The sequence below is a fragment of the Anser cygnoides genome, chromosome 2 (genome assembly GCF_040182565.1).
Source record: "Anser cygnoides isolate HZ-2024a breed goose chromosome 2, Taihu_goose_T2T_genome, whole genome shotgun sequence".
NCBI lineage: Eukaryota > Metazoa > Chordata > Aves > Anseriformes > Anatidae > Anser > Anser cygnoides.
In genome coordinates, this window is record NC_089874.1 from 142,826,480 (window position 1) to 142,850,448 (window position 23,969).

The 23,969-nt window shown below is 35.6% G+C and overlaps 1 protein-coding gene across 1 annotated transcript in view; it reads left to right on the forward strand.

The window, feature by feature from the left end:
• Positions 1 to 23,969, forward strand: part of RIMS2 (regulating synaptic membrane exocytosis 2) — a 469,801-nt gene that overhangs the window by 281,019 nt on the left and 164,813 nt on the right. Inside the window, 2 exon segments of the mRNA XM_048068611.2 lie at positions 7,317 to 7,343; positions 14,342 to 14,410. Coding sequence (XP_047924568.2) covers positions 7,317 to 7,343; positions 14,342 to 14,410 — 96 coding nt within the window.

Sequence of the window (23,969 nt, forward strand, 5' to 3'; positions counted from 1 at the left end):
CTGTATATAATATAATATGTAACTAAAGTGATACCATGGCCTAGTGCCTTGTTTTGATACTATGCTATGTGGTTACGTTCACAAATGGAATGTGTCTTCGAATTGTCTTTTGTAGAGTTCAGTATAGTCAGAATAGTTTGATGTTACCAGTAGTTATTCTGAAAATAGTATACATGCGATAGATATGTAAGAATAAAACAGTATATTCTGAAACTCTCTTTCTTTAATGCTTCATTGTTTTTTTAGTTTAACTGCTCACTACTCTCAGTCCTTCAGAGTTTTCCTTCAGGGAATGAACTTTCTATAGCATCAATTGACACTGAAAAATCTTTTATTATAAAAAAAAAAAGAGAACTATTTCTAAGAATTCCTTGAATTTTGTATGGTCGTTGTATGTGAGAGTATATGTGTGTGTATATATATGTATATATTAACACACACAGACTCGCAGAAGCTTATGCCTGTGTAGGCACACAAATAAGCTTGCATGTCGTGTCTCCTCTACTAATCAATTCTTTGTATTAATAGTAGTTGGTAGTTTTTGTGTCTGTGCACTAGATGTTGAGACGGATTAAAATGCTCCATATCATAATATTCTCAGATAGACGCGTTAACTGAGAGTTGAAATGAGTAGCCTTCAAGCTGTAGGGTTATACTTATCCACGAAAAAATGCTAGTTAACAGGTAAAGAGCTCTTTTTCAATTCAATCCTCTTCAGTCTCCTCAAGGACCATTAATGTTAGTAAAACTTTTAAACTATTTTTCTTCTTTATTTTCTGCCATCTTGTAACGCTTAATTTTAGAAAGTTATATCTTTCATGTAAAAGTACTTTTAAAGACCAATTGGACATTTCAGTATCTGTATGTGAAATTTGTGAAAAAATATTCAAAAAATATTCCATGTTGCAAATAAACCCTGTTTATTAATTCCCATCCGTGCATTAAATAACTGCCAGGAAGAATGAATAAAAAGGAACTGCTTTATTTTGGAAACGATTTGTAGTGATACTTGATTAGAGATCTGTTTAATGATACTGATACAAAATTTGGTAGTCAGAAGTTTTTAATACTTTGTTGTGATTAACATAACAATCTTACATGCCTTTCTGGAAATGCAAAGGGAAGGGAAGGACTTACCAAAACTTCTGGTTTGCTGAAACAGTAAGATCTGATGTAGAAATTCTGCTTTGCAGTGAAGGATTGTTCCCAGAGCAGTAGTTGAACACCTTACGGTGTTCTACAAACTTTAGCCAAAAAAGTAGTATAAGATATTCACTGTGATTGCTGGAGAATTCTCATGTCCCTCTGATGCATTATGATATGTTCATGCCTACTGAGTGGGGATTCCATCAGGAAGAATTTTCTCTAGTGTCCTGGGAATATATTCACTTCTTGAATCCTAGTGTGTCATATTATCATTCTCAATTTAAAAAGATAATTTTACATGTACAAGTATAGAGAACAAGGTCTCTTGACATTAAAATCCCTCCTTGTTTGGGACTGGAAAGGAATCCAAACAAAAACTTTAGACCCAGTCAGAGATCTGCAGTTGTAGCAAAATCCGTATAGCAAAACATACAATTTTTTGTGAATTGGTTTCACACGTCTGAAACGTTTGTCCATTGCCTGGTGTCCAGAGAGGTGGTGGAATATCCCACTGGAGATATCCAGGACAAGGCTGTAAGCAAAGCAGTGTAAGCTGGCCAGGTTTGAAAGAGGTATTGCAGCAGATGATCTCTAAATAGTCCCTCCCAACCTAAACTGGGGACTGATGAAGGGCAGACAGCACATCTTATAACTTATAACTCTAATATGTTAATAACAACATACAGAAGTCTGCTTGTTTTACTGTTTTTTAGAGGTTTCAAAAGAATATTAAGCTAAACTTAAGATCTCTGTGTTTCTTCTGTCTGAAGCTCTTTTTAGGTCCTTCATTAATCTTGTATAAGATGTTATCAGATTTTTCCAGTGGCACATTTTGACAGTGTGCAAAAAAAATAATAATCCAGAATGAAGACAGGGGATGTCTAGCAAGTGTGCTTGTCTTATTCAAAGCACTTTTTAGAGCACTTAATGTGCTCTTGCTCTGTAAGCTGATTGCAGTTTCTGGGGCTGCAAAAGCTGTCTTCAGCTTCAAGAGCAGTTCAGTCCTCCCACCTTTTGTTCACTTCTGTGATGCTTCTACATATAGAATTAGTGAGTACAATATGAAGTACTTTATTGTAGTCCACAAAATTTGTTATTGTGAGAAATACCAAGGGATTTGGAATTATAAGGTTGTTTGTCATTTGTATAAATACAGATCTACACATCTAAGCTTTCTTCATTATTGACAAGCTACTATAAATACATATATTTGAAGACGATACTTAGATGTTATTCTCTGAAGGTAGTTTAAAAGAACCACCTACACTTACCACTTACTGCTATTCCCTTTTTAATATCACTGAATCTCAGCATTCCTGAAGACAAGCAAGTTGTCAGCCCTGAAGACTGAGCTCCCATATTTACAGATAGCCAGTAGCACAGTGTGAGCTTCCCACAGAGCCCCATATGCCATTTTTTTAGGAACCAGCTTTCAAAGAGACACTGGAGCTTAGTTTCTACATCTGTTTATCTCTCAGGATCTTTGAGAGGGCATTATGTTGTGGTACAGAGTGATCAAAGCCAGCTGTCCATGTTCTCTTCCCCAGTCCTGTGGCCCATACAATCCATTAACCTCCTAGTGATGAATGATCATTTCCATGCATTTTCCTTAGGATGAAAGAAAAAAATATATTTAGAAATACTTAAAGAAAGCACAGAAAAAAAGAAAATACTTAGAAATTGAAACTAATATAGCACATAGGATTATGACTTACTAGGTCTTTCAGCTAATTATATATTAGAGTTTCATAAACTGGCTGGCTTTTATCCAATGAGTATATGTTAATATTTTTCTTAATGAAAGAATGAGCTTTTTCATTTATCATGCTGGACTTCTGAACTGAACTTTTAGAATGTCTTCATTTTCTCTAACGTTTGACATAATATCTGCCGTACATTAAGAAGTCCAGACAGCATTAACTAGGGTCATAGGCCAACTGAAATTATTTTTATATTGCCTCTGAAAAGAGACTGTAAACAGAAAAGAAAAAAAAAATCAAAAAGATTCAAGAATTCCTGGAGTTGGTTAGGCCACAGTATTTATTTTTCCTTCTCACATTAGGTAAGACTCAGTAAATTGCATGGTTCTATGTTTCTACAGATAACATTGACGTTTGATGTGGTTTGGATACTGCATTGATAGTTGTTGAGTGGGATCAATGAGATAGCAGCAGGGTTTTTGACATGGGATTGCAAATTAAGAGGAATTCCTCTCCGTGTAGCCCAGAATACAGAGACAGCAAATAGCAAATTGAATCTGAAACAGTCTTATTCAGTCTTTCACAGTTATGTCCATGTTAAGTGTGCATTTGTGCAATGTGGTCTCATACTGTTTAGTTGATAAAGAATATAGGGTTATTGTGTATTTGGAGAAAAAACAATTTGTTGCTGTTGTTGTTCCATATTAACTCTGATTTTGATTTGGAGGCAGATTTCATTACTTTGTTTTACTTCAAGAATTTTAAGAGTTTCCCTGTCACTAGTTTTCTAAGTCAGATTTTTTGCAGCTTTAAAAACAAACTCGATCAATTATTGGTCTGCAGACCACAGAGTGTGGGTGGACAATGCTTATAACAGCTAAATGCCAAAAGAAGGGAAGAAACGTGGGAAAAAAACACAACAGTAAAAACAAACATCTTTAGGTCTGTAGTTACAGCATAGGTTTGTACAGCAATTAATTGCTATGAGAGTGCATAATACGATTTGAAAAAGAAGTTTTATATTTTGAGCATCCTCAGTAATGGAAAATTCATGTAATGAATCTAAGTGAGGTAAACTGCTGAAAACAAAGTCTGAGAGGTTTCAGAAATGGCAGTGTTTGGAAATCAATATCTGGATATCCAAAATTGTCAATCAAATGATATTTTGTCCAGAACTAAATACCAGAAAATCACTCAGGATCAAAATAACCAAATAAGAAAACTGTGAATTAGTTTTCTTTTAAAGGGATTTGAGTTTCATTATTTTGAGATTTAAAGTCATTGACAACTCCATTCACTGAATTTCATGATTCTTAACCAAGGCATATTAAAAAAAAAAAGGAAAAAAAAAAAAAAAAAGATGGGAGAGAAATTATAGTAGTGAGTATTCCAAACTGTAGGATAAAAGTTGAATGTAGTTATGTTCTACAAAAGAAATATGCATGTATCATGAAAAAAGCTGTGTATGGCATTACTATTCCAAATTGTATGTATTCATTCAGATGCATAAGCAAAGTATTCTGAATCACGTGGTAAGAAGTATTGTGCTGAGACTTTCACATGCTAAAAATTATCACATCCAACTAGAAACACGAAATCAATAGAAAGAATTCACAAATAAAGGACCCTATTGCTTGTTCATTTTTGAAAAGCAATTTTAGATAGCCTTGTCATTGCTGGTTGCTGAGTTGTTTTTTTTTATCTAAAGCTCTGTGGCTGTCCCATCAAATCAAAGATGAGTTGAATGTTATAACTCATAATTCAAGTCCTCTCTTCCATTATTGAAATGTTAAAATTTTCAAGCCTTTATTGTAGAACATTTAGAGCTACATTTAGTACCAAAATCATTACAGTTTAATAATCATTAACTTTGATGTATCTGAAACTTCACCCTCTGAATTCTGAGCCCCTGCACTAAAACCTCAGTATTCCAATGAAAGCTATTGACTTCCTTGGAACTCTGTAGTCTCATTTTCCTGCAGAATCAGGATCTTGCTGTCTCAGCAATTTCCTTGTAATATGTTGTGAATACGGTAAGTCTCTATGATAATTTTAAATCAATGTCACTGAGTCTTACGTGAGGGAATTATAATAATGCTGTTCACTAGCAGGTAAGTGAGTTTACTTAATGGAAACATACATCAGTGACTGTTTTTTTTTCAAATTATAATATGGAGCATTTTATTGTCAGTGGCACAGACCGTGAATGGTGAATATATTATAAAAAATTGACCTTAGCGAGCATTAACGCTTATTTTTCTCTTTCATGCTTTTTCCTTAATTTTTCTCTTTCTTTATGGAGCACAGCCCTTGGGCATGTTTTCTTTGTTTGCATGCATTGATGTTATGTTCATAGAGTATGTATATATATACCAGTATTATATTAACTATACACCTATGATTTATTTATTATATTTATTGTACATCTATGGTTTATTAAATACTTTAATAAAAAGGTATTTAACATGATACAGGGGTGTCTGAAAAGGCCTTAAACTATCAAAGTATTTTCTTTTTTCCTAATTACAAATAGAACCTTACTTGGGGAATTCTCCGATCTTTGAAAAATTAAAAATAAACTTTATTAAATTGTAATTAAACTACAAAAATATTTGAAATCCTGTCAACACTCTGAAGCAATTTAAGAGAATTTGAATATTGCTTATTATTCTGTTGCTCTTGTTCCTTAACAGAATTATGTTATTTAACCACTCTTTTGTCATGTAATGACAGAAAAAAGCAATGTTCTCCAATGAAATAACTCAGTGGATAGGGTAAAGTAACCTTGCTTAGCAGTGGATAAATAGCTAGTCAGGTGACCTTTAAAAAGATTCTAAAAGATAGAGGTCCATACAGTAGCTTCCTTTTCTGGCTGAAGTTTTGAAGCCTCCTCCTTGCTCCAGGAGGACTCAGCATAATCTCAGTATTTTTATATTCTTGTGCTCTTCAAGAAGCTCTAAGCTTCTATAGATCTTGCCAGAAGTTTAATTCAGAAAGTCCATCCTTTTTCACTATGTAAATAGTTCTGGACTGTGTTAATAGATTTTTTTTTGGCCTTTGATGACTTTCTAATGTTACTGGAGCAAATGAGGAAACTTCCCCATACTTAATTTTTCATAATTTTGTAGCCAAAGATGAGTCAATTCTTCATGAAGTTAATAACTGGTAGTGATTTGTACCAACAAGTGCAAATATTAGAGAAGTTATCCACTAAAGCTCACATCTAAATTTTGCAAATGATGCTGAAAAAATCCTTAATATTTTATTTGAAATTATGTGGCCTAATGCAGTTCTGGAGCTGGATGAAAAAATAATTATGTTTATCAAGAGACAATTAGAAGTTAAAAAGAGTTAAAAATTTCAGGTAGTAGATGATATAGTGATACTGTCTACATATTAAAATAGTATGTAACTGGAAGTCAGAAAAACTATGACTTGCCAGAAGAGACCTAGTCATTCAGTGAATTCCTGACAGCACCAGTTGGCAAGAAATGGGTATTTTCATTTTTCCTTTAACACTGTCATATCTTGTCATCTGAGGTGCACCTCATGGACTGTCACACTTACTTAAATGGCGTCTGTGAGCATTGTGATAGCAAGTTAGTATTTGTAAACTGCTGTTCACTTAAAAGTAAAAACATTCAAAATGTCTTGCTAATGTCGGGAGAGTATTCATATTATTCAGACATCCTGGCTTCTTCCCATTACCTTATGAAAGTCCCATTTACAAAATCTACAATGCAAAGTAGTATTACACATTTCCATTGATGTCTGTTTCTTTGCATACTATTGCATTATTGAGTTGAGAAAAAAATGACATGGTCATTTGGAAAGCTAAAATACTTAAAACAGCCAGACTCAAGGAATGCAAACAATTACCCAGATCTTGAAAGTATTTAATCATTGTGCTCACATCAGGAGTCTTAAATTCGTTGGTAACAAAGACATGTAGATAAGGTATTCGTGTATGTACATATTTACCAAATCAAGGCCATTGAGTAGCTGGAGACAGAAGATTGACTTAAACATCACTACAGACTCTGTTAAGTTTGAAGTTAGATTCATAGCTACATCTCAGGAAAGTTCTGCTAATAACTTCCTGCTGAGGTGCCAACAGCAGCATACTGTAATTTTAAAGGTAGAAACTCGTATTGTATGTCTACTTGAATATACATTTTGCCCTTAAAAAGTTAAACACTTGTGTATAGTAAATCGGCAGCTGCAATTCAGAATCAGAAATGACTAGATGTAAGTACAGAGTATAAATGTTAATTCAGAAGAGGTTGGCATTTTTGTGGTTTAATTTCTCATAGCTGGTTTTTTCTTTTGAAATGTGGCCTACAAAATCAAATTCTTCAGTCTGCTTGAGCAGATGCAATGAAGTTTAAGGTTCTGACCATCCCTGTTACATGTAGTAGTGATTCACGTATTTTTCCCTGACACTACTTCATTTCAATATTTGTTTTCCAGATAAAGGCTTATATTCATATAATTCAGGTAAACTTTCAGCATGCCAGAAATGCTTATTGCTCCCATTATACATGCAGAATTTAATTTGATAATTTATTGGTGTGCTTTTGCTACCTATTGTGCAGATGCTAAATTGCTTACATGTTCCTTGGCTCTTCACGTCTGCTTTTCAGCCATAGGTCCTTTGTTGGCTTTGTTTCTTTATTCTGAACGTCTCAGCATTGATATTGGAGCAGTATTGTAACACTCTACTTGCTTTGTCTGCCTTTAATTTAGGTAGAGCTTTGGTAGGTAAACTGTAGCAAGCTTTATTAACTATACTAGGAAAATGGTATTTTGCTTAAGCTATGTTGAAAAGAACACTGTTGTATTACAGCCGTTTGAGAACTAGTGTAAGTACTTTTAGAATACAAACATGGGGTAAGTGAAGTACTACCAAAAGCAGTATTTGTACTGGTACGTGCATCTACAGTTTCATATTGCTTTAAATCCCCAGTTACCATTCCAGTTGCTATATCTGAGAGGTTTCCCTTAATTAAACATAAATAAATTCATAGTGTAAAGTTTTTACAAGCTTAAATTTTGTAACACATTTCATGTGGGACTTTTTTTCAGTTCCTACAGTTTTAATTATGGGAATCTCATTGAGAATTGGTTCATCTAATTATCTTTCATTAAGTTTGAGATTAAACACACATTGTTGAGAAAATAGAGCAAAAATTGTGGTAGAGAGAGGTAAAAAGAAAAAAACAGGATGCTTTGAGAGATCGGCACTAATAAAGCCTAGTTTCTGTTACATCTACCCTTAGTCTCCCGCATTTCTTGTAGTCCGTTTTCTCCTGAAATAGCCCCAGAACCCTTTCATGTCCTATGATATGTTCCCATGGGAATAGATCATGTTTGCTGGGGCTAGCGTGGATTCACCACTTGTGCACATGTGGGTTCACCACAAGTTTTACCTTGATTTTGTTTCTTTTCCATTCATGGGTTCTGATTTGTATCACACTCTTCTTTCCAACAACCATTTTCAAAGATTTGTAGGAACTTAATTAAATTTATACCTTTCTGACAATTCAGCTGAAATTGGTTGAAAACTTAAAAAGCCACTATAATATAGAGAATGAAGTGAAAGATTGACATGCAGACAGCAGGACTGCATGACAAATTAGTTCACACTAAGTACCTTCAGGCACAAACTGGATGAATATGAGAGAGCAAATTCTTAAGACAGCCATTGTGAGACTGATTTTAGAGTTGCTTATGTGTCAGCTTTGAACATAGAAAAAAGAGTGGCAACGCTAAGTTACTTTAAGTGGTTGTGAAGGCCTTCTGTAAGCTTCAGGGAAGGAGATCGTGTAAGCATGCTTCAATACCCTTTGTTCCCCCAAGGAGTTCATCAAACCTCATAGAAGGTTCCTGCATGGGCAGGATCCCTAGCTCGAGAGCTCAGTCTCTCTCTCTTTTTTTTTTTCCCCTTTTTTCCCACAAAATAAACAGAATTCCTGAGCCATAATATCTGACATTTCCTTCTGTATTTAAGCTGACTCACCTTAATCTTATTTCTTATTCCACCCCCTATCCTAGTCAGTTCTATGTTGGTTGGGCAGATAGGCTTTATTAGATTTTTGAATCTCAAATGCTGCCCTTCTTTTGTAGAGGCTTACATCAGAAATATCAGTGGACAATATATGAAGCACAGATGTGCTATCTTGCTTATTAATATCCTGTATATTAATAACTGAGTGGGGCACAGCTCTATTCCGTCATCAGGTGTCATCAAGTCAGGAGATCTTCTGGAACTCTCCACAGATTTAGGTTACCTTGCAAGAAATTATTTGTGATTGCGTACTCTTTCATTCGCAATTTGGAAGAGTTCCAGTTATTGAGAATGTGGCTGTGAAGAGAAATGTGATTCTGTCAAAGTAAAGAAAATCCTCTAAAATGTTTTCCGCATGGCCACCAAGACTGCAGCCTGTGAAAAGTTAACCAAAAGTATTTGATTCCTAAAATGGAATAAAACACTGCACTTTTCTCTTCACATTGTTGCTAGCCATAAAGATGAAAAATGGGAAGAGACTACCACATTTTATATTCTTTTTCTGCTGATATAAAGTAAAAATTTAAATAGTAAAAAAAAAGGTAGTAAAATTTAAAAAAAATTAAATAGATTTTTTTTTTTTTTAATAGAGGAAATAATGGCTGTAATGCTGGTGGTTGTTTTTTTTTTTCCTGAGCCCTACAGTGATAGCTACAGTGCAGGTGCCATAAACTCCTAGTTCTGGTGTGTACATGCTCTTGTGATGTGCTGTGGTGCTGGGTGGGGTGGTAGCTTGTGCAGCAATAGTAAGCACAGTAGGGAAGAGAATGCTGAGGGTTATCAAGTTCTGATAGAGAGGCTCTCCACTATCCCCAGGATAAGATCTGTCCCTGGAAAACATGCTTTTTTTTTTTTAACAGTTTAAGACAGTTAAACCAAAAACTGCTGAAGTCAATGAGAATATTTCTTGTGATTTCACCAGTGTTGGGCTTATACTGAATTAAAGCATTTTTTGTGTGGTTTACTAGGTAATTGTACAGTATGGCATCTAGTTTGCTTTGAGTTCGTGACTGTAATAACCATTAATCCTGGTAGAAAGCATTCAAAAATCAATATTTACAGATCGTTACCACCCAGTTATCACACAAATTGTAATAATATCCCTGAGAATATTTCATTAATAAGCTAAATTCCTGCACGATGGCAGTGAGACAATTACTGTCGTTCCTCATGTTTAAAATCAGTCAGGGACAAAGTTAATTACATACAAAGCATTTGCATCAGTGCATTGATATGATGCACCCAGTGTCCCAGGTGTTACATGCTCAAACTCTTTACAGAATTTTAAATTTGTTAGAAAAGATTTCATCTTCTTATGTGTGAAATATATAACTTATTTCATATCATATTGGTTAAACACTTTCAGATATGCATTAAAAATACTGAACAGCAGTTCAGTAGCAATATTCTTTTGGAATAATTTGTTGGTGAGAGGCTTCTTCATCACATTTCCCAGAAAAACTGTGAACTGTACTTTCTTTGCTTTGTGGACAGTAGTTCAAATTAGTTAAGTAATGAAGTGCTATTTTCAAAAGACATGGTTAAGGAGGCACCGACGCCTACCTCTTCAAATTTACATTGTCAATAGGTTAAAAAGAAAATTACCAGCTAGGATAGATAGCAGATGAAATTACTCTTGCAAAATTTATGACAAATCTTAAACTAAGCCGCCAGCAATTATACTGGTATTTCGGATACTCAATTCAATAAAAGATTTTGACCTGTGGACCTTCTAATCTGTTCAATTTCTGAAGTTAATGGAAGACATTTCAAATAAATTTAATCTTATTACTTTATAGAAGTTACATATTCCAGGCAGAACTTCTAGACATTACATATTTAATAAACATGCTTTCCTTCCTCCGTCCTTCCTGAAAACATTGATTTTCAAAGACAAAACCAAGTAATAAATCTCAATTTAAGTTGCTTTTGACTTCTTAACCAGCATTTAAAATCACATTTAAAGTAAATGAAACATTACTTTAGCATGATTATTTTTCAGTTATTTTAAGTCTGTTAGCAGTTAGTGTTGTCTTAAGGTATTCTCGGTTTGAGGAGGTAGAACAGATGATCTGACCTGAACAAGCTTTGTGTATCTTCTCTTATGCAGAGAAAAAGGTTTTGTATTTAAGGAATGTCAACTGTTAGAAGAGACTGTCCTCTGCGGGAGCAAAGGCAATTGTGGAAAGGAAGCCCTGAAACCTGGTTCTTCCACTGAGTGTGCTCTTTCTCTATGCCTGTCCTTAGGGTAGGGCTTGATCTTGGCCCATTCACTTTCCCTGTGCCCCATCTTTTCCCTACAGCTTAGGCGTATGTTGGGGGTGAAGAGAGAGGTCTATATATGGAAAGAGAGAAGGGTCTCCAGGTCATGGAAGGTGTTTTGGAGTTCTGCTATTGGGAGATTGTGGAAAAGGTGGATGGGGCATTGAGGGAGTAGAGAAAGAGAACCCCCTGTCTTTTACCCCTGTGGTCCTTTGAAGCTTCTCTCTTTCTACAGGAGGTATCCTGTGACTACTACAGGATACAATTTTAGCTCTGCAACTGGGAAGTCTTCAGCCCACTGTCACAACTGTTGGCTATTTTCATCCTCAGAGATGAAATCTTTTCTCCAGAATATGGAATATATACTTCTAAAAATACATTGAATCGGATGTATTTAGCTGTAAATATAAACATAAATAAAATCAATCTCAGTCGTAATTAATTAGATTCATTCATACGGATGAATTAGATGATGAGTGAATGACACTCATTCAAATCATAGTTGATTCAACCCTTCTATGTCTTTCTTAATACAGAGCTTTTCAAACATCCATGTGATGAACAGCAGGCTGTTCAGTTGCCTTCATCTTCCCATTCCCCAGTCCTCGCTCTCCAGCAGAAGCTGAGTGATGCTGTTGGCATCTCCACGCAGCATCACAGTCCCACGGCTGGATCAGAACCAAGGCTACCAGAGAGGCCAGAATAATACTGCTCTGCTCCCATTTTGGGGGCTTCTGCCTCTTAGTCCCCAGCCAAATCCTAGCCAGATTAGTGGGGCTCTCTTGCTCCCTGTTTGGTCACAAATATCATCTTTTTTTATTTAATGGTCTGAATTACTGGCTAAGGAAAATGGAGACTGATGGTCATAATCTGTCTTCCTCACTGTATATCATGTATATCATCATGTATATCATCACTACAGTAGTAGAAGACTCTCTGCTGAGAAGAGCAGCAGGAACAGCATCACAAGCAGAGTGGATGCTTTTTCTTTGGAATGCAAGAGAGATTTTCATTGGGCCTCTGTAGTACTATAATTAAAAAAAAAAAACGCATCAGATTGAATATTGTCCTAGTCAGACTTAATTGCTTTTTAGAAACTTTCCTGATTAGCAGAAAGTCCATTAGGATGATGAAGACTTTTCCTTCACTCTTGCTCTTATCTTCTAGGTTTTCTTGAGTGCTAATTGCAATCACTTGCTTGTTATTTCTTCTTTTAAAGAAATACTTTAATTTATTATTTCTTGGATTTAAAGACACCTTGCTTTCTCTCCAGTGTAGCATAGCTATTTCAAAACACTTAGAATAAACTGAATTAATATCATACCATGTAAGAATTGCAGGACGTGATTCCAAAACAAGACTTTCATTGTACTGATTTTTATTTACTATCTGTGAGAAAAAAGCCAACAACCTGTGTTGCAGTTAAATAACAGTAATTTACATTGCTCTATTGTAATTACATAATGTAATGGCAAGCAAGATTGTGGTTTATAGGAATTAAAGAACACATATCACACTTACACCATTTTCTGGTTGAATAATGTTTAACAGAGCAACTTTTACGCAAAAAGAAATAGTCTGCAGTCTAGTTTATAAATTCATATGCTGACATCTTGATAGCTGCAATCAATTCGGACTTTTCATAAAAGGTGCAGAATAACTAGAAAAGACACAAAGGCGCAGCAGTAGCAATCAGAAATATGGAATGGTTTGCATATGCAAAGAAATTAAACAGCAGTATTTCAGCTCCCCCCCCAAAAAAGAGAGGCCAAGAGAATACTCTGAGTCAAAAAGATACATGAATTTGTGGAGGATGGGTCGGTCAATGGCTGTTAAGGTAAACAGGATGGCTGAGGAGAAATCTCAGTTGCCAGGACCCCTGCTTGCTAAAAGACAGAAGGGTGCAGCAGGGCAAATTTCCATACACATTGCATCAGCATGCTCTTTATGCTAAAAAAGGACCTTCCGCTGCCCCTGGTGGGTAGATGTTAATCTGATAGACAACAGCAGTCCATATGGTTCAGATAATTTCTCATGTAATACTTCTTTCCATTGAAGAGTGTTTTAATTCTGTCAACCCCCCATTTGGCACATGCTCTCCCACTTTTCTGCTTGGAGGGGAGGCTGGGGATCATTCTGTGCCAGTCACCAATGTAGGACATTAATCCTGCTTTGCCCTGGGTTCCTTTAGGTTTGCTTCTAGTTTTTACTTGTATTTTTCCATGTATTTTTGAGAATAAATTATCCTATGGCAGGAATAAAAAAATCTTGCACATAATTGAAGGTTTTGCAACAATTAGATTTAAACTCCTACCTAATAGTTACTTGTTTTTAGATGGCTAGACAATTAGAACAGATGCACCATCTTGCTAAAGAACAGGGATTTTCACATCTAAACCAAGTAAGTGAGTGATTATCATTCACATGCTCACATGCCAGCACTTCATCCTGATGTCAGCAATCAAATGTTGTTTCAAAGACGCCACGAAAGACAGAAGTAAAATAAAGCAAATCAAACACATATATTTGTCCTATGCAACCTACATTTTAGTTCTCATTGTAGATGGGGAATCTTCTTTTGCCAGCTGTACTCCAGCTATTTTGACAGGTGCACTCCTAGATAGCATTTAACAGCTTGCTTCCTCTAAAGTGTCACAGAGAGATTTTGTTTTTCAGGACACACTTTATGTGTGAAGCTGCCTGTTCTCCTGATATTGCTTACTAATACCCTAAAGATAATACATCAATTTAGTATGATTGTTATCATTTATTTTTCTGAATATTTTATTTGAATACCAAACTCTTTGGAGAAGGGGGTGATGCCATATTTTTTGTATATGAAAACTTGGAAGATGAACAGTGTGGTATCTGTTTTTTATATGGTATTAGTAGATGTGCATACGACATACACAAGTATTTCATAAAAGCAATGCTGCAGAGCTCTATTTCATCTGTACTTCATATAGTATATCAAAAATTTAGATAAAAATAGTTGGCAAACTATTATATTTACAGTAATATAACATCAATAACTTCCTTTATGTGTTTATATTAATGCTTCATTTTCTAGTAATAAATCCTTATATTCATTGGTATATAATTAGCTGAGGATAGTTCTGATTTACAGGAAGATAACTAATACATTTTTTTGTTGTTGTTTTGGCAGGGTCCAAAAGAATCAGTGACAGTGAAGTCTCTGATTACGACTGTGATGACGGAATTGGCGTTGTTTCAGGTATCACTTTCTAAATTACTCTTCTGAGTTCAGTAGAAATCTTTCTTATTTATAATTCATTGTTATGAATTTTATAATGATTTTTGGTGAAAAATAAATAGAATCTTATTGCACATTTTTTCTAACAGATAAGTATTAAGGGTAATGCATGTTTAACCACAAAAATGGCCAACAGAGGGGAAAATCAATGTGTAAATTTCCCTGTTGCTTTTATAAAATGATAAAAATAGCATTAAAGTGTTTTTTATTAAAAGGTAGTAAATATGTATTTAACCTTTTGACAGACACTGGGGATTTATGTATCCTTGAAAAGTTCATGGTGAAATAACAGCAATACGAGAACTCTGAAACCTAAACATATAAGGCAGGAAGGGAGATGTCATAACAGATAATCTGATTTTATTAAGAAGTATTTGTTGTCACGTGAAAGATTTAGTATTTCTCCTCTTTTAAGAGAAAAATTTTTACGCTTGTCATAGCTAAAACCAATAAAATCAGGGTATCATACACTTTTCCAGACTATAAGAAAATGTATTTAGGATGCAGCCATGCCATGCTCAGTACGAGCAGAGCTGGCTGCACGGTACAGCATGTACTCACTCACCCCACTGCTCGGTGAGTTTTTTAACCCACTTGGTCAGTCCGTGTTAAACAGTTTCTGGCTCCTTTGGGTCAGATCTAGCTAAAGTGTACCTATTTAATGATTTGTGTATCGTACTCAGTGAACATGAAGCTGTATGTGCTGCCTGGCCTGTCCAGCAGCTGTAGAGCCACTGTCAGCTGGTCAGTCAAACCGTGCTCCTGCCATACAGCCACCCGACAGCACGTGTGCAGCTTTTATGGCAGGTACAGCGTGCCGCTGGTGGGCTAAGGAAGGGCATACAGGAAACATGAGTCAAAGGGACTGTACTACAGCTTGGTTTGGAGCTAGAGAAAGAAAAAGGAGGTAGACGAGACAGTTGTGGGTATTACGGGATGGGGTGATGCCAAGTACCCAAACCTTTAGTGAGCTGCCAATTATCAGAGTTTGCACAGTCTTAAACAAAAGCTGTTACCAGTCTGAGCTGAGATGTATGTCTGTGTTTTCCAGGTAGCCATCCCTGTATTTCTGCTATTTTCCACTTTTCACAGTTATCTCTTAGGTTTTGCTTAATTTTTGATGGTATGCCCTTGCCATGGGTCTTGTGTTTGCTGGGAAGGAGGGATAATGGTTTATTTTATTAAGCAGCATGTAAATTTCATCAACCACCACTTTTTTAACGAGCATGATACCATGCACATTTTGTGGTAGAAACAGGACAAGACAAGAAGGAATGTTGTGGGTTGGACCAGTAAATTTTCTACCTTCCTTAAACCATTTGTCTTCAGACAGCAATAGGCTAGTTTTTAGATTATTACCTTAACTGGAAAGATATTTAGGAAAACTTAAGGCATTTTTATATTCCCACTGCCTGTTTGGTTTACTGCAGTCAGAAGACAGGAAGGATATGTAGTCAGAGTGGCGGGAAGTTGTGGAACCTAAAGGGCAGTGATTCTCAGAAGTCTCTTGTTTCTTGTTACTCTACTTTCAGTCTAATGTTGGTTAGCTTTCTGTATGTGCTCAGTAGCCAATAAGGCTTTCAGATTGCCTGTCCTCCCTCAGGGAAACACTTTCATATTCCGGCTGGTCAGTTAATTTGGAAATGTAGCTACCAAACTTTGGAGTTCGATTAAAAAGGGGGGAAAAAGAGGATTTGATTAGTCTAGAGTTCCCAGTATGGAGCCATTTTGAAACTCAAATCTCTGTATTATTCTGGAAGAAAATTACATGTTTTTGCAGAAATGTACCAGGTGCCTGAACATCCCCAGGAATCCTGTGAAACACCTGGTTTTCAAATTCTGTGATTTTGTTTTTCTTTGTTTTGTTTTGCTTCATACAACATTTGAAACACATTAAGCCTTTTAATTTTTTCCTAAATTCTTTTTTGGAGGATGGCTTTTAAATAAAGCTTTCTAATGCAGATTAGGGTACAGTATGTTCAATAGCCATGCATCCTGTAATAATACTGAAATCTTTATTTTTTCCTGGCAGTATTATCAGTTCTCTTTCCAAAACCTGCTTTCCCTGCTTAAAGAATTAGTTTTATTTATCTGTTTCCAATATCTGATTTTGTATTGTTCATGTGAAGACTGCTAAAGTGGTCATTAAAATCTCTATGTTAGCTAACCTGTTACATGAAATAGTTTAACTCTTGTTTTGCCAACTCCTTGGAAAATTACATCTTTACAGTTTTGCGAATGAATCTGCTTCTCTTACCTGAGTGTTTAATGTACACTTAGTTCCTTTAAGATCTCTTAGCTTTTACATTTTTGCTGACAATTCTACACCTTACTTGCATTTTAATTCAGACTCGCTGTGTGGGTGGAAAAGTTTGATGTTCTTTTGGTTGTGAAATATTTATTTATTGACTTTCTTCTTTGTGCTGCTGTCACTATGTTTACAAGTCTTTTGATTTATCCTTGTTTTGTCTTACCATCCACATCCTTCTCTCATTTAAGGTTCCTCACTTTGCAGACTCATCACAATCTTGATTTAAATATATGCCTTCTCTGCATGAAATGCAATATTTCATCCATTTGTCTCTCTTTGTTCTTTTTCTTTCTTACGTACCCCAGATTTTTCATTTTGTATTTTCAGATTTTCTTTAACATGACACATCACTTTGCTCTTTTCCCTTTGCTGTATAAATACAGTATCACATCAAATGTGTTTGCTAACATATGTCAGGTACTCTCAGTGATCCTTTCCATAAAATTCTTGCTTATTCAAAGTCTTGGACTTGCAAGCCAAACTCCATAAGCCTTTAAGGATATCATGAATTCTCTTTTGTTTCCTTTTCAGTTTGTTTTTATTTAAAATAGTTTGAATATTACTTGATCCCATATGTATTTATTTATAGTTCATTAAAAGATACACGATGTCTTGCTTCTTTATGTTCATGATTGTAGCTGAAATTTTCTCTTTTTACAAAACACCCTTTTATGCGTAGCTTCTCTGATATTGGTCCTTAAAGTCAAATGACTTTGTCTTTAGATAAGCAGGTAATATTTAGAAACCCAACAATGGAAGATCTGAACACAGTTCTTAAAGTGCATCTGTAAGCAACATTGTCTAAGACTGTTCGCTGAAACAGAAGGAACTTTATATGCCACAGTTCCTTGCATCATCATCTAACTATTTTTAATATATCTGCACTTGCTTTTTATCACTGCTATGGCACTTCTCAGCCACTGATTTAATTTCCTGATGATAAAATTCGTAACTTACGTCTATTTTTCATACTATTCTTTCCTTTATTTCTTACAAAAAGTTCGGACATCTTGGAAAAAATATTCATAAACGCTTTCACTTCTGGTGGCTTGCAGCTTATGCTTAGACAAATAAACGTAGTAAACTGTCTTATTAAAGAGAGTATTATTTCTGTTAACAGGAAAGGCTTTTAACAAAATAAAGATAAACCAACTGAAAAATGTCAATGTCTTTTTTCTGGCTGCACATGTATTCTATACAAGCTACTGTCAGAAAGGGTAGTAACATATTACGTATTCAAGCAAATATGCTTTTTGACAAGATTTAAAAGTAGTTCTCTTCGTATACAACGTAGATTCATTTAAGGTTGGGTTCTAAAATAGTAGAACAGAATCTTTATTATACTTCATCGGTGCTGAATTTAATGTTAGCACAGGATAGAAGAGAGACTTTTATATTGCTTGTTATGTGTCCTTCAAACAATTTAAAGCGTTCATTTTGCTGTCCTAAACAATAGACCTTGGCTCTTCTAAAGTTCTCTCTCATAAGCAGTACTGTGTGGGAGCAAATCAGCTTCTTCACATGCCATTTAGAATGCTCTTACTGTTCTTATGTATTTATTGATAAAAGCAGAACATTGATTTTATGTTGATTAAACTCCAGAGCATTTACAAGACATTGCTTAAATTTTAGTATTAAATATAGTTCAGTGAAAAGCAGGTTGTTGTATTTTTTTTTTTCCCCCACTAGTGACTAAACTTGTATGGGCATTATAGTTAACCAAGTTCAGCAAGCATGGATTGTAATTTCTAAATAGTTATCTTCCCAGGTAGTTCATCATAGTGCGTGTTGAACCTGCTGTAACCTACTGAGTACAGGTAGCTTGTTGAGTCTGACTTTATGAGCAAAAGAGGACATTGACTGCCAAGCCATTTATTCTAAGTCTCATCTATCATTGTTTTAAGTCTTAAATATTAAGTGACGTATGAATCTTTCAATTTCCATTTTACACCTATATCTCATCTGTACTACATCATTTCTTGAGACACTTGTAAACTTAGATATGTTTGAACAGATGAATTCTGGAAGAATATAAGGTGCAGAACTCTGCATAAACTGTATTGCAAGTCTCTATAGAGAAGAGCTTTTCCAAGTAAAAGATTGCAGTCCCAGCCTTGAGAAGAAAACATTTATAGTGATAAGCTTTTCTCATTATGCAAAAGATAATGAGATGTTTCAGGAGCAAAATAAGAATACAAATGAGGTATTTACTCAGAAGATGGTCAGAGCCAGGTAGATTAGAAAAATAGTAACAACCCTTAAATAATTTTTTTTTGAACTTACAAAATCCATTCTGTTTTTGAAGAAGAACGAAATGCATTTATTCATTTTGCTTCACTTCATATAGCACCTGAGGAGTCCTTTGTTCAAAAGAATTCTTTCGCTATTATGTTGCATCCTTCTCTGCAGAGGAAACAAAATGCTCTCGGTATACTTGCTGATAATGTGATCTGAATTTTTATACCTAGTCCTGCTGATGATTGCCACTGAGCAGATAGAGAACATATAAATGTTTTGGTTACATCTTGAAATCAACTGTCTATTTAAAGACATCTTACAGCATTAGAAGGTAGAGCGGATGTCTTCCATCCTTACTAAAACAAAGGATTTCATTATAGATAAACATCTATAATGGGAGTCTGTATTGCCCGCAAAGCCCAGTAACTGCAAATGTAAACACTAACCAGCTTTTTCTTTTATTATGTGCTGATGCCTATTCCCCTTCTCTAATATCTATTCATTGTGTCATCTTCTGTGGGTAAAAAATCAGTTTAACGTCTATGTGTCTTGAAAATTCCCTCCAAAACTGGAAGCAAAATTCAAGTAATGTTAAAATAGTCATTATGCTGACCCCTTAGGTCAAGGTTAACTTTAAAGTTTTAAAATTATTGCTTTTAAACAAATGTGACTTTCCTCAGCTGATAAAATAATTTCAAACATCCTAATTCTCAATTAATACATTTTTTTAAAAAAATCTGGTTTTATGTTTTTAAATATAAGCTCTATCACTCTAGAAGTAAAGATATAATTAAATTCAAGTTGTATTTGTAGATTAACAGTAATTATCACAGAATCACAGAATTGTAGGGGTTCAAAGGGACCTCCAGAAATCATCGGGTCCAACCTCCCTGCCAAAGCAGTTTCCTTAGAGCAGGCCGCCCAGGTAGGCGTCCAGACAGGCCTTGAATATCTCCAGAGAAGGAGACTCCACAACCTCCCTGGGCAGCCTGTGCCAGTGCTCCGTCACCCTTACCGTGAAGAAATTCTTTCACATGTTGGTGTAGAACTTCCTGTGATCCATTTTGTGGCCATTGCCCCTTGTCCTGTCCCCACAAACCACTGAAAAGAGGTTGGCCAAATCCCTCTGTCTCCCACACCTCAGGTATTTATACACATTGATAAGATCCCCTCTCAGTCATCTTTTCTCCAGTCTGAACAGACCCAGGTCTCTCAGCCATTCCTCATAGGGAAGATGCTCCAGGCCCCGTATCATCTTTGTGGCCCTCTGCTGGACTCTTTCCAGGAGATCCCTGTCTTTTTTGTACCGGGGAGCCCAGAACTGGACACAGTACTCCAGGTGAGGCCTGACCAGGGCAGCGTAGAGGGGGAGGATCACCTCCCTTGACCTGCTGGCCACCCTCCTTTTAATGCACACCAGGATCCCATTGGCCCTCTTTGCCACGAGGGCACACTGCTGGCTCATGGTCAATGAGTATCAGTAGCATTGTATTCGTTGAGTAAAGATAAATACAAACTCATTGTTTTAGTTCATGTTCTACCACAATGCCAGCATCTAAAAAGTGTCAGAAGCATCTAAAAGATACTGGAAGGTGCAAAGAAGTTGCATTCCTATCAGACACCTCTCTTGGGATATGCTTCTCATATAGGCATAGCCTGGCTAGGTTGAATTATAAACATGGTGATGAAAACTTGTTATAAGGAGATAAAAAGACAGATAGATTCCAATCAACAGTGTCAAGAGGAGGCTAATCTGGGAGACTTGTAGATTTGTCAAGCATGCATACAAGTGACAGTTGATCTACTAAGAAGATATAAATGAGATTATTAATATGATTGAATTCATATATTTCAGAAAGAATTGTCTCGCGGCATGCATATTGCAGGAAAAAAAGCATAAAATATTATGGCTTCTGCTCTGGAAATTTGGGATCCATTTTGTATTCCATTACATTCTTCCACCCTGAGACCTAGAACTTTAATGAAGCATAAATGGCATGCCCAACGTTTAGATCCATATCTGTAAGAAATCTCTCCAACCAGCCTCTCATAGCTTCCATTTATAAGCAGATATTCTTCTTCAGAATAATGACTAAGTCCTTCATCTTAATTCATAAGCCATATATTTTACCAAATATGTTTGTTAGGTGGCTGATCTGCTCGAAAGAACATGTTTCTTAAGTACTCAGAACAACTTCATCCGTAGTAGAGATGATTCTTTTGATAAATATATCTTAATAAATGGAAAAGGTTTGACATAACACTGACAAACGTCTCTTGTTCTGAGATTCAGATTACATATTGTTTCAATTACAATCTACGGCTGAAGAGTTATCTTACCAAGCAATTAATTTGGTAGTTTTAAAATTATTATTATTACTAAAGTCACAGATCCTGCATAAGACACCAGGGATTCAAAAAGTGTAATATCTCAAGAGATAGTCTAATCTTTTCCAGAATCTAAAGGTTATTTCTACACTGGCTGTATACTTGCTCTTCCTTGAAAGTAATTTCAGAGAGCCTCCAACATGTATGAAGGTGTCATTAATACTTTCCACAGTATCTGTCAGACACACTTTGATTTTCATTCAAGCTATACTATCCATCTTTCAATATTTCCAGAGTCGTTCTTGACCCACAAAGATCATCCAAGATGTCCTGTGGGAATTTTGATCGCATGGATAGAACTGAGCTATTTGGAGCATATTTTGGAGCAATTTAATCAAAACCCATGCAAATGACTTGAAAGATGAGCTGTCACAACATAAAAATGTTAGGTTAGCTAACAGTCCCATTGGAGATACTGAATAATTTAGCCTTCTATTAAAGAGCATAGTTCATTCCAGTAGAAAATTTTGTTTTGTTTTTCTAAAGAATATAACAGTCACAAACAGTTACAAGAGTTTTCAACTTCAGTAAAAATATTTCTCAGGATAATTCTGTTGCAGAGTTGCCGAAGTCTGATAAAAACCATGGCAGACTTGTCTTGTGTTTGTTATTTTAGAAGACTTGCTGTTCCCATCTGTAGTGCAGTCACCAACTTCTTGTATGGTGCCATCAGTGGAAAATGTATCAGTATGAGTACTTAAGAGGAAACACTGTATAGTAACTGTTTTTTCAAGCCTTGTATGTCATACTGGATGTATGGAAGGCACTGAACAACTCATCAGGCTCTGGTTTATTACTGTGTGGGAACACTCTCCATACACATTAATGATAATACAAGTGTATTGGACCCATGCATATCATCAGTGCAGTAAAGGTAAAAACACCTATTGAGAAACTGAGTTACAATGCAGCGAGTAACTATTTGTTCTTACTGTAAAGTTTTCTGGTTTCTTTCAATGTGTATTAGTTCCTCCTTTGTTTGAAGAATAATATTTTGATGAAAAAAATAAAAAAAACAAAACCCATGCATAATTTACAGAGTATTCAGATATTAATACTTCAATTTATTTGGTCAGTTGTCAGCACTTTTCAGAGGACGTCCAAATTCTGCATTTAGATGCTCAAATCACCATAGAAGTTGAGCACATTAGTATAAAAGAGCTGAACTGTCTCCAAAGTGCCCATGTATGAAATCTTGGTATGTTAAGCATTTCTGGCAATTTGATTATGTAATTGTTTTTAATTAGTGCTTGCTCTAAGCTCAACCACCGTGAGTGTTAAAAATGAAATAACTGATAAAGAGAAAGCTTCACGCCTCAGTCAAGTACAGATGTTAAAGTGGAGAAAATGTCACTTAACGTCGGTGTCTGAAGCAAGTCCATTAGTTTCCCTGTGACAAATAGCAACTCTAATAGTGCTTTTCTAGAATAATTTTAATGCAGAGTTTCTGTCAAGTCAATCAAGCAACAAGACACCTAAATTAAAAGCTTCATTAATACTTTTCAGAATTTTTTTCATGATTAGTTTAGTGCTGTTGATAAGAACTTCCTATTTGGAGGTTTGTGATTTTCTGTAATTTTGTGCCAGACACCTGCAGAATTTGGTAACAATTTGTTAGTATTTAGTGAACTGCACCAGCATAGTATCAGCAAAGAACAGCTGTACTGTGTGGATGAGTATTTTAAGTCAAATGTATTAATATTCTCTCTTTAAACAGATAAAATGAAAACTTCTGCTCAGAGGAGGCTATATTTAGTGTGCCTTTTGAAATCCCTGGTATGAAGTGTATGACAGTTTTTAATGCAGCCCTCCTGTAAAAAGCAGAAGGTGGTGGCGTTGCAGATATCTTTGTCACATGCCCATCTTCTAACTGTCCACAGTTCACAGTCATTTATCTCTGATGATCCCTGTACTGATTATCAGGTTCTTTGTGCTCTACACGTTGATTTAAGAGGCTTGCCATGGTTACAGAGCCTCTGATTCTATGGTAATGACAATATTTATAGCTACCAGCAGATTCCAGTGTTTATCATAGTTTTACTATTGCTATAATTATCTTTGCTTTAGAGTAGCTCCTTGGTCAAGTTACACTCCTGACCTGTTTTTACTGTCTGTATAATTTCAGCAGGGAAATATTTTTACTTCCCTTCTCTAACCTTAGTTCTGGGACATCAAAATATTTTTGAAATTGGAATTTAATTTGTACCTTTTTCAATTACGAATATCACCATAAGTTTTGGAACGTTACCTCTCTTGAGAGAGACATGAACGTTGCAACTCCTGGGCAGGCAAAGCCGGTCGCGTTGTAGAGAGAATTAAGTTCTCAAGTTGGGAGTACCAAAGTTACCACTTCAACTCCCATTGGTCATTCAGCCATTGATAACATCTTCAAAGCCTGTTTGGGGTTTAGGAGAACTCCAGCGTCGATTGGTGAATATATTAATTACTTTGTTGGCCACTTCTGAAGTGTACAGATTAGTGCTAGGCATGTTATTAAGCCTCTCATTGCCTGTGTTCCTCGTATGTCAATGAAAGGCACAAATTTCTTCTGTACAAAAGTAAATTATTTGGTAGATGGTATTT